General features: G+C 39.2%; 1 protein-coding gene across 1 annotated transcript in view; it reads left to right on the forward strand.

The window, feature by feature from the left end:
- Window positions 1-1,886: 1,886 nt before the first annotated feature.
- The window catches only part of LOC102866467 (U2 small nuclear ribonucleoprotein B''-like), a 15,153-nt gene continuing 6,328 nt past the window's right edge, over window positions 1,887-10,711 (forward strand). The window contains exons 1-2 of the mRNA XM_006902457.1: window positions 1,887-1,950; window positions 2,321-2,493. Of these exons, the coding sequence (XP_006902519.1) occupies window positions 1,887-1,950; window positions 2,321-2,493 (237 nt within the window). The remainder of the gene's footprint in view (window positions 1,951-2,320; window positions 2,494-10,711) is intronic.

Consider the following 10,711-nt stretch of genomic DNA (forward strand, 5'->3'; position numbering starts at 1 on the left):
ACAACAATAACAGCATATTTAAGGAGAAATACTTATTTCTTATTGCAAAAGTGTTATAAGATGTTGGTTTTTTACTGGTTTCTTACTGTTTGTAATAACCCTGGAGTCAGGACTTGTGGTGGTACACAGCGAATGAGTAATAGATGTGAATGCACTTTGTAGTGCTTCACTATAAGCTTCACTAATGTTCTGTCTCCACAGTTTTTACTGGATGTGTTTGCTAGTATCTTTTTCATTTTTCTTCAGATTTACTCGGTTGTCCAATAATTGTGTTACTGAAAAGTTATTTCTAATATGCTGTTGCATTTTATTGGCCAGGATTTTGTTGAGAATTTTTGCATATATATTGTTCCTTTTTCCACTTTTAAAAATAATTTGAGTAGAATTGGTAATAGCTCGTCTCTGAATGTTTGATAGAATTCTGCCATAAAACCATCTGGGCTAGGACTTTTTTTATGCGGGAGTCTATGACCTGCTTAATTTCCTCTTTTGTGATGAATCTATTCAAGTATTCTACATCTGTCTATTAATTTGGGTAGAGCACGAATTTGTAGGAATTCTAGGTTTTCAAGTTTTCAGAGTATATAGTTTTTCATAGTATTCTGTTATTTGCAGTTAAAGCCCCAAATCATACAGATCCTGAGAGACAAAATAGGATGAAACTTAGAAAGCGTAGTCTGTCAACTACAGACAGAAATGCACAACCAGGAGAGGATAACATCAATGAATAGGACCTTCTAAAGAGTAAGTTCCTATGCATCAGGAACATTTCCATTAGGTTGAAAAGAAAACCGACTGGGGGGGGGGGGGGACACGGACCATTTGGCAGTAACATCTCAAAAAAGGGTTTCATAACAAAAATTTACAGAATAATGGTTCCGCAAGAAAAACTCTCTTAATCCAGTTACAAAATGGGCAAAAGATATGGAAAGATCTTTCACAGAGGCAGACATGAAGAAATGCTCAAAATCATTGGAAATAAGAGAGATGCAAATCAACACCGTGAGATACCCTCTCACCCAGTAGCAGTGGCAAAGTTTAACAGGAGTCAATATTAGAAGAGAGGATGTGGAGAGTTTGGAACTCTAATATTTTGTTAGTGGGATTGTAAAATGGTACAGCTGCTCTGGAAGACAGTGTGGCGTGTCCTACAAAACTGAACATAGAGATTCTGTATAAACCCGCTATGCCACTGCTAGGAATAGACCCCCAAGGAAAACAGAACTAAGGTAAAAGCCAAGATTTGTACACTGATGTGCGTAGCAGCATTATTCACAATAGCGAGAACATAGAAACAGCCCACATGTCCATCAACAAATGACTGGATTGAGAAATTGGGGTATAGTTACAAGATGGAATACTGTGCAGCATTCAGGAACAGTAATTGTGAAAAATACTATATAACATAGGAGAGACTAAAGAGCATTATACTACATGAACTAACTCAGACCCGTAAGAACAAATACTGTGTAAGACCATTATTGTAGAAACAGAATAACCATAAGATGTGTATAGATAGCGGGGGGAAGGAAGGGGGAGTAGGATTTCAGAGATCATGGTGTCACAGAGTAAGTGGGTAGGGAAAAAAGCAGTGTACATAAATGAACACAATTTAAAGGTTATTTCACTGAATAAATGAAAAAACAGTATCTCCTGTATGTAAAAATTAAATGTGAAAGTACACGGAATGAAATAAGGTTAATAAATTCTGGTTAAGTACTAGTATTGAGCGTTTGAGGCTGAAAAAACTTGAAATCTGGATTAAAAACTCATAGTCCTTAGTCTTTGTTATATTTCTCTGACACACTGTGCTATGATTTCATTCTCTCTGTTATAACTGATTATTTGCTTTCTCTTTAGGTGGCTTGAACAGTTTAACAGAAAACATGGATATCAGACCAAATCATACAATTTATATCAACAATATGAATGACAAAATTAAAAAAGAAGGTAAGTGCCTTAAAAAAAATATAGTTACTTAATAATGTGTGTTTAAACAATAATACCTTAAAAAAATTTGAGGGCCACTCCAAGAACTTTCATCTTTTTCTTAGTTCCTGAAATAATAGTTTGCCCATATTCAAAATTTTAAGGCTTTCAACGTAAAATGCAAAGAATAGGTTTAGAATGACAGTGTCTTAAGTGTCACTCATATAATGCTTTTAAGTTTTTAAATCACCTATCCACAGAAAATAGTGTGGTATGTTTTTATTGGAAATATGTAACTGTGTATATGTGGTGAGAAGATAGTACAGTTATTTATGAGCATCTTTGTCACTTACATGTTTAGATAATTTGTTTCTCCTGTGTTCTTATGCAGAATTGAAGAGGTCTTTGTATGCCCTATTTTCTCAGTTTGGCCATGTGGTAGATATTGTGGCTTTAAAGACCATGAAGATGAGGGGACAGGCTTTTGTTATATTTAAAGAACTTGGCTCATCCACAAACGCTTTGAGACAGTTACAGGGATTTCCATTTTATGGTAAACCAATGGTAAGTCACTCTCTCATAATTTCATATTTAGTCAGTGTTAACAGATTTGTACACCTGCACTTGAAACTTTGGCAGTTGTTTTCCACTTTTTAATTAACTGTGTTAGAACCATACTTTATAAAACCTTATTTGTATGTTACTTTCTTAAAGTGACCTTAGTTATTTAAGATGTTGTTGTTATTTAAGATGTTATGTGCTGACCAGTCCCTTAAAACTCATAGCTACCCCTATGAAACCTGCTCTGTCCTGTTTTTGTTAAGTGCCGTCAAGTCGTAGGTGACTCATAGTGACCCTGTGAATGAAAATCCTCAACACTTGTGTGACTTTCATCCTTTCTCCAGGTTCATAGGGTTTCGGAGGCAAGCTGTTTAGGGTAGTGGATGCCACTCCTGTTTCCAAGCTTGTTTTAATCAGGGAGCTCCACCAACTACTGTCCACCATGGGTAACCATTATTGCATTTGGCACATCAATGTCACAATGCAGCTTCACAGCTACCACAAGTTACTTCTGTATAGCAAGTGGACACCTTATTATCTCTGACACACCTACCCTCATTACCCCAGTCACTGAATCAGTCCATGTCCTCGAGGGTCTTCCTCTCGTGCTGTCCCTCCACCTTCCCAAGCATGATCATCTTCTCCAAGTACTTGTCCTTCCTTGCAACATGTCCAACGTATGTCAGACAAAGCCTCAGAATCCTTGCCCCCAAGGAGCAGCCTGATTTCATCCTCTCCCAGATGAACCTGTTTGTTCTCCTGGCAGTCCATACTATATTCAGTACTCTTCTCCAGCACCGCAGCTCAAAAGCATCAGTTCTCTTTCTGTCATCCCTAGTCATTATCCAGCTTTCTGATGCATAGCAAGTAATTGTGAAGACTGTGTCCTGGATCAGGCAAACCTCAGTCTCCAGACTGACATTGTTGCTCTTCAATACTCTAGAGAGGTCCTGACAGCATACTTTCCCAATGCAATTCATCTTTTAATTTCCTAGCTGCTGATACCAAGAGTGTTGGTTGTGGAGCCAAGCAAACTAAAACTGTTAACAGTCTCAATCTCTTCACCATCTATCATAATGTGCCTATTGGCCCAGTAGTGAGAATCGTTGTTTTCTTGATGTTGATCTTCAATCCATATTGAAGGCAACAATCCTTGACCTTCTGCAGCAGCATTTCAGGTCCTCCTCAGTTTCAGCAAGCAGGATTGTGTCATTTGCATAGTGAAGGTTGTTGATGAGTCTTTCTCGAATCCTGATGCCATCTTCCTCCTCATAGAGCCCAGCCTACAATGATCTGATCTGCATATAGAGTAAAAAGATGTGGAGATGGGACACATCCCTGGTGTACACCCTTCCCGATTTTGAACCAGGCAGTGTTTCCTTGCTTTGTTCTGATGACTGCCTCTAGGCTCAAGTATAGGTTTCACATAAGCACAATCAAATGTTCTGGGATTCCTATTCTTCTCAGAGTCAGCCACAGTTTGTTAAGATCCACACAGTCACACTCCTTTGCATAGTCAATGAAACATAGGTAGACATTCCTCTGGTACTCTTGTGCTTTAAGCCAAGATCAATTTAACATTAGCTATAATAACCCTAGTACCACAGTTTTTTCTAAACCAAGCCTGCACATCTGACAGTTCTCTATTGATGTGCTGTTCCACTCATTTTTGGATACTTTTCAGCAGAATCTTGCTTACATGTGATATGGGTGTTTAGGTTTCCGTTGAGCCAAGGCAAGTTTGCCTCCTTCATTTAGGAGCTGTCGGAGGACTTGCTGTGTGCCTGCCCTTTGTAGTCTTGGGAAGTCCAGAAGTGAGCAAAACAAAGATGCTGCGGATGGGGGGCTGGTATCTACTTGCAGAGATTGGCAAAAGTTCAAGTAAGTAAACAGGATGTGGGTTGTATGTTAAGTAGTGTTCGAAGCTGTTGACAAAGATGGATGAGTCCTGGCTGAGAGTAGAGAAGGCCAGAAGAATGTCTATTTTTGTATTACTGACTATGTAAAGGCATTTGTGTGTATCCTCAAAAATTATGTCTAGGTGAGCTCTGGTGGCCTAGTGGCAAGAAACTGCAACTGCAATCTCAGAGATGCACGGTTCGAATCCACCAGATGCTCTGCTGAAGAAGGAGGAACAATCTCCTCCTGTACCAGTCAGATCTGATTTGACGGTACACACAAAAATAATGAAATAAAATAAATTTTAAAATTTAAAAAAAATTATGTCTAACATTAAGAAGAATTGGAATCCCAGAACACTTAATTATGCTCATATAAAACCTATGTCTAGACTAAGAAGCTAAAGAATTCATGCCTTTGAGAAGAGGGCAGCCAGAATCTCTTTGGAGTTAAGGGTGGTGAGGCTTCATCCCTCATACTTGTTCAGAAAGGCTATTCCTTGGAAGAGGACATCATGCTTGGAAAGGTGGAAGGTCAGTGAAGGAGAGAAATACATTCAATAAGATGGATTGACACAGTGAATGTAGCAGTGGGCTCAAGTGTGACAGAGATGAGGAGGATGGCACAGGATAGGACAGGGTACAGATCTTTTCTTCATAGGGTCCCTGTGAGTTGTACTTAGTTTGAAGGCACCTAATAGCATGTCCCAATTATATGAAACAAAGCTTCACATCCTTGACTCTGTCTGTACTTTGCCTGTTTGGCTTTTGGTAGTCCATGGGATATTTTAACAACATTATGTGCCGTTGAGTCACTTGAGACTTATAGTAACAACAGCCCTGAACTTGCTCTATCTTGAGCCAGCCTCATTGTCTCTGACACACCTACTCTGTTACCCCAGTCACTGAGTCAGTCCATCTCATCCAGGGCCTTCCTCTCTTGCAATGACCCTCCACCCTCCCAAACATGATGTCCTTTTCCAGTAACTGATCTCTGCTTGCAACATGCCCAGAGTATGTTGGACAGAGCTTCAGAATCCTGGCCTTCGAGGAGCAGCCTAGTTTTATTCTCTCTAGGACAAACCTGTTTGTTCTTCTAGCAGTCTGTGGTGTACTCAGTACTCTTCTCCACCACTACAGCTCAAGGGCATCAATTCTTCGCTCATCCTTAGTCGTTGCCCAGCTTTCTGATGTATAACAAGTAATTGCGAATACCATGGCCTGGATCAGGCACATCTTGGTCTCCAGACCGACAGACATTGTTACTCTTCAGTATTCTGGAGAGGTCCCTGACAGCAGACTTTCCCAACGCATTTTATCCTTTGATTTATTGCATGCTGGTTGACAGTCTCAGTCTCTTCACCATCTCTGCATGTGTTGACAGTCTCAGTCTCTTCGCCATCTCTCTGCTGATGCTGCCAGTTGGCCCATTGGTGGGAATCTTTGTTTTCTTGATGTTGAGCTTCAATTCATACTGAAGGCTGCAGTCCTTGACCTTCTGCAGCAAATGCTCCAGGTCGTCCTCAGTTTCTGCAGGCATAGTTGTGTCATTTGCATAAGACAGATTGTTGATGAATATTCCTCCAATTCTGATGCCACATTCTTCCTCATAGAGCCCAGCCTACCAGATGATCTGTTCCACATATAGTTTGAAACGGTATGGAGATAATAGGATACATCCCTGGAGTACCTCCAAGGTCCTATAAATTCCCTTGCTGAAAAGACCTCCTGCTTTACACCTGTCTCCATCACTATGCAAAAATCATCTTTCATCTCTTATTTATACTAAGGATCTTCAGGTTGACATCCCTACTTGTCAGCCTGCCACAGTCCAGTCAAGCAAGAGTCTCATTAGGTCATTCCTGGCTTAACTTTCTATTAATAGCTGTTTCCAGTCATTGTTCTTAATAAAGACTGTATATTTAGAACTGTGAATGTCTTTCTTTTATTTTATCTAAACCGTAGAGGCTGACCAATGTTTCTAGGTCATAACCCTCACTACCAATACTTATCTTCAGACTACCCTGTATATTTTCTTCACAGCACTTGCAGGAATTAGGGTTCCACCTCCCTTTGGGGCTCAGCACACCTGAGTCAGGTATGGGAACATAGAGAGCAGTAGTAGAGAACTCAGCTCTGAATCCAGACCTGCCTCGATTAGAATCCCATCACCACTCCTGACTGAACAAATTTAAATCTCTTCCAATCAGTTGACCAAGTAAATCCAGATTTCTTGGCGCCTTATTTTTTTGCCAGTGCCTTCAGTGCTGCTTGAGTGTCTTCCATTATTACCATTGGCTCTTGTTCATATGCTACTGCTTGAAATTTTTCATTATTAACAATTCTTTTTGGTACAGTTACTACACATTCTTCCTATCTTCCTTAAATGCTACATGGGTCATTCAAGATCATCCCTGTATAGTATTGGTTGTACAACTCATTGCTTGAATTTATTTTTCAGTTCTTTCAACTTTAGAAATATCAAGTGAATTCTTCCCTTTTTATTCTCCAACTCCAGCTCTTTACCCAATGCATTATAATATTTTGCTTTGTCTTCTCAAGCTGACCTTTGAAACCTTCTGTTCATCTCTTTTACTTCGACATTTCTTATTGTTTTGGCTTCTTTTGCTCTAGACAATTTGCAGAAATTCTTTTTTTTTTTTTTTCAGAATTTCTTCTGACATCCATTTTGGTGCTTTCTTCCTCTTCTGTCTTTGTAATCATTTTTTCCCCTCTCAATAGATACCTCTGATATTGTCCCTTAATTCATCTGGCCTTTGATCATTAGTGTTCAGTGCCCAGATCTGTTTCTGGAAATGATTTTTAAATTCAAGTGGAATAGATTCAAGGTTGTGTTTTGGTTCTTGTGGACTTGTTTTTATTTTTTTTGCCTTCAATTTGAACTTAGACATGAGTGATTGGTGATCTGTTCCACAGTTAGCACCTGGCCTGTTTTTGACTGCTGATACTGAGCTCCAATAATTCTTTCCACAGTTATAGTTAATCTGATTCCTGTGTAGTCCATCAGATGAGGTCCATATTTAAAGGCACCTTTTGTGTTATTCAAAAAGGTTTAATAAATCATTGAATGTACAACATTCAGTCATTCAATGTCCAGCTTCATTTCTGTCACCAACACCAGACTTTCCAACTACCATTTATTTCTCATTGTTTCCAACTTTGGCATTCCAGTTATCAGTAATTATTAATGCATCTATCTTGATTGAACGTTTGGTCAATTTTGCACTGCAAAAGTTGGTAGAAATGTCAGTCTCCTCCTCCTCTTTGGCTTTAGTTGTTGGTGTACATATTTGAGTAATAGTTGTATTAACAGGCCTTCCTTGTGTGCATATGGATACTATCTTAACCACTCACAAGATTATACTTTAGGGTAAATCTTGAAATTATCTTTAATTATGAATGCAACACCATTCTTCCTTAGTTTTTCTTTGCTTGCATAATAAATCATATGATTGTCTGATTTCATAGTAGCCCATGACAGTCCATCTCTGATCACTAATGTCTAGAATGTCTAACTTCATACATTCCATTTCATTTTTTACATCTTCTAGATCTCCTATTTCATACATTCCATGTTCCATTTATTAAAGGATCCTTGCAGGTGTTTCTTCCATTTTGAGTGACTTGCATTCTGGGCTTTTTACTCTAATTCTATATTCCTCTGTTGTTCATAGGGTCTTCAGAGGCCTTTAATTTCAGAAACAGATAGCCATTTTCAGAGGCCTTTAATTTCAGAAACAGATGGCCAGTCTTGATTTCTAGTCTCTCTTAATCTGGAAACTGCTAAAACCTGTCCAACATGGTGACCCTTCTGGTATTTGAAACACCAGTGGCATAACTTCCAGCATCACAGCAACCCACAAGTTACCTTAGTACAATAAACTGACAGACAAGTGCAGTACTAATAAAAGCAAGCATACACTCACCTAAGCTATAAAGGAATGAACAACATATAAATCATTCCCCCAATACAGCAGACTGATAGGTGGTGTACCTCTAACAGCAAAGCATAAATATGATAATGCATATAAATATGAGGATATAGGAAAGCCTATTGCATGAAAAAGTGGGAAGTTAGCAAAAAAGAGGAAGACCCTCAATGAGATGGACTGATACTGTGATTGCAGCAGTAGGGTCGAGGATGTCAGAGATGATGGGGATGATAGAGGATCCAACAGGGTTGAGATTTCTAGATCATGGAGTCACTGTGACTCATACTCGGACTTGATGGCACCTAACAGTAAAAACAGTGATAAGGAATTGCACTGCCAACTCAAAGGCAGGCAGCGTGGGTCCTCCACTTTCTCTGTGGGAAAAATGGGCAATCTTTCCCCATGTGATTTCTCCCACAGCCTCTAAAAACCCACTGGAAGGTCAGCTGTGAGTTGACTCGGACTGGATGACGTGTAACCACAATAACAGTCTGAATTCACAAACCATACCAGATTTAACTGGATTTAGATGCTGGATTTTCCTTGCAGAGTACTGGCCTAACCCCTGCATTTAGCAAATTAGTAATGAGGCATAGAATGATTATCCAGGAAGTGGGCATATAACCAGTGACTGGCTCAGGATTTGAAGTCAAGTCTAGTATCAATTTTATGACTTCTTTTCTTAACCCTAGTATATATTGTAGGTTGGAATTGGCTTAATGATAGCTAACAACATCAATATATGCTTACAAGGAGGCCTGAGTTCTAAAATAGTTAAACAGTAGATGACTGACTAAAAGCTAAAAGGTTAATGTGTCAGACCCATCTGGAAGCATCTTGGAAGATTCCTCAAAGATTACATACTTGAAAACCTACTCTGACATACATGGAGTCGGAATTTCTCAATCTGACAGCAGCAACAGTAATCAGCAAGCATCCCTGGGAAAGGCCTTGATAGTAAATACCTAAGCTTTGCAGTCCAGATGACCTCTGGCAACTCCTCAGCTCTTCCTTTAGAACATAGCAAGTGGGCACAGACAAAATCAAAGCAAATGAATATGGCTGTGCATCATTAAAACTTTATTTGTACAGACACAGCATTGGTTACATATTGAACCTAATGTGGCAAATACAACTCTGTCCCAAGAGACCCCTGTTGGCGCTGTGGATTGAACATCAGGCTGCTAACTAAAAGGTCATTACTTTGGTGAAAAAGGAGATAATCTGCTTTGATAAAGATTTATAGCCTTGGAAATCCTAAGAGGCAGTTCTAATCTCTCCAATAAGGCTGTTATGAGTTGGAATCTGGTGTGTGTTTTAGGGGTTGAGAGGATGTAGGAGGCTATAACATCATGTATTCTTTACTGAGAATTGCTTATCTGGTAATAGAACAAGTTTTCCTCTCTTCTGTCCATCACTTCTCAGCTGATAAATGAAAGTTCACTCTTCCATAAGAAGAATTTAGATAGATGATTGTGTTCGTCTGGTGGTTCCACAGTGTCAGACCACTTGTCTGCCATCCTTTGAGTGTTTCTCATTTTCTGAGAAGGCTGCTTAGGTTGTAGCCATCTTCTCAGCAGAAAGGAGGGGGAAGAGAATCACAAGAACAAAGAACAGTACTTGGTGCACTTCAAGGATCATTGGTTGGAAATATGACTGGGCATGTGGAACGTCACATAAAACTGGAACAGTGGCAGTGTGACCTACTCAGTAATCTGGTATTTCCTCTGACCATCTGGTCTGAGTAGTTTAAAGAAATAATGTGGTTGAGATATTAATTGGCAAGAGCAAGAGAGTGGGTTTTAGTTTAGATCCAAAATTGTATTAATGTGAAGGAGCAGTATCTTCTTGTTGAAAATTTTGGGACTGTTAGATTGAGCTGACAGGTCGTCTTGTGCCTGTTAACTTGCAAATGGCAAAGCTAGACATGATTTGCTGTGTTTTGCACCAGCTTCGCCTTGCCAACTCCATTTCTTTTAACTGAGGGGGTGCAGAGGTTGGACCCATTAGCTGCTTTCATGTTAAAGGAATTTTTGGGAAGACTAATTAGCCTCTGGGAGATTGCAGGTACTGTCATATCCTGACAGAAAAGGACATTTTTTTAGCTTATTTATCTTTAGATAGGTGGTTTTGGTTCCTTTTCTGGAGTTATATTGGAGTTAAAATGAGATTAGAAATGGGGAAAAAATTGCTATGACTTGGAACGGATAGAATTATTCTTTGTGATTCGAAAACATATACTTTCTTTTTTTTTAATTATTATTATTAAATTTTATTAGTTTCAATGAGCATTCACAGGGATTCTGGGCTTTCACTCCTTCATTGCTGCACCATTCTCTCCACCCTCCTCCCCAGTTTGTTCTTCTTCCC

The sequence above is a fragment of the Elephantulus edwardii genome, unplaced genomic scaffold, assembly GCF_000299155.1.
Source record: "Elephantulus edwardii isolate Elephantulus edwardi_28Jun2011 unplaced genomic scaffold, EleEdw1.0 scaffold00416, whole genome shotgun sequence".
NCBI lineage: Eukaryota > Metazoa > Chordata > Mammalia > Macroscelidea > Macroscelididae > Elephantulus > Elephantulus edwardii.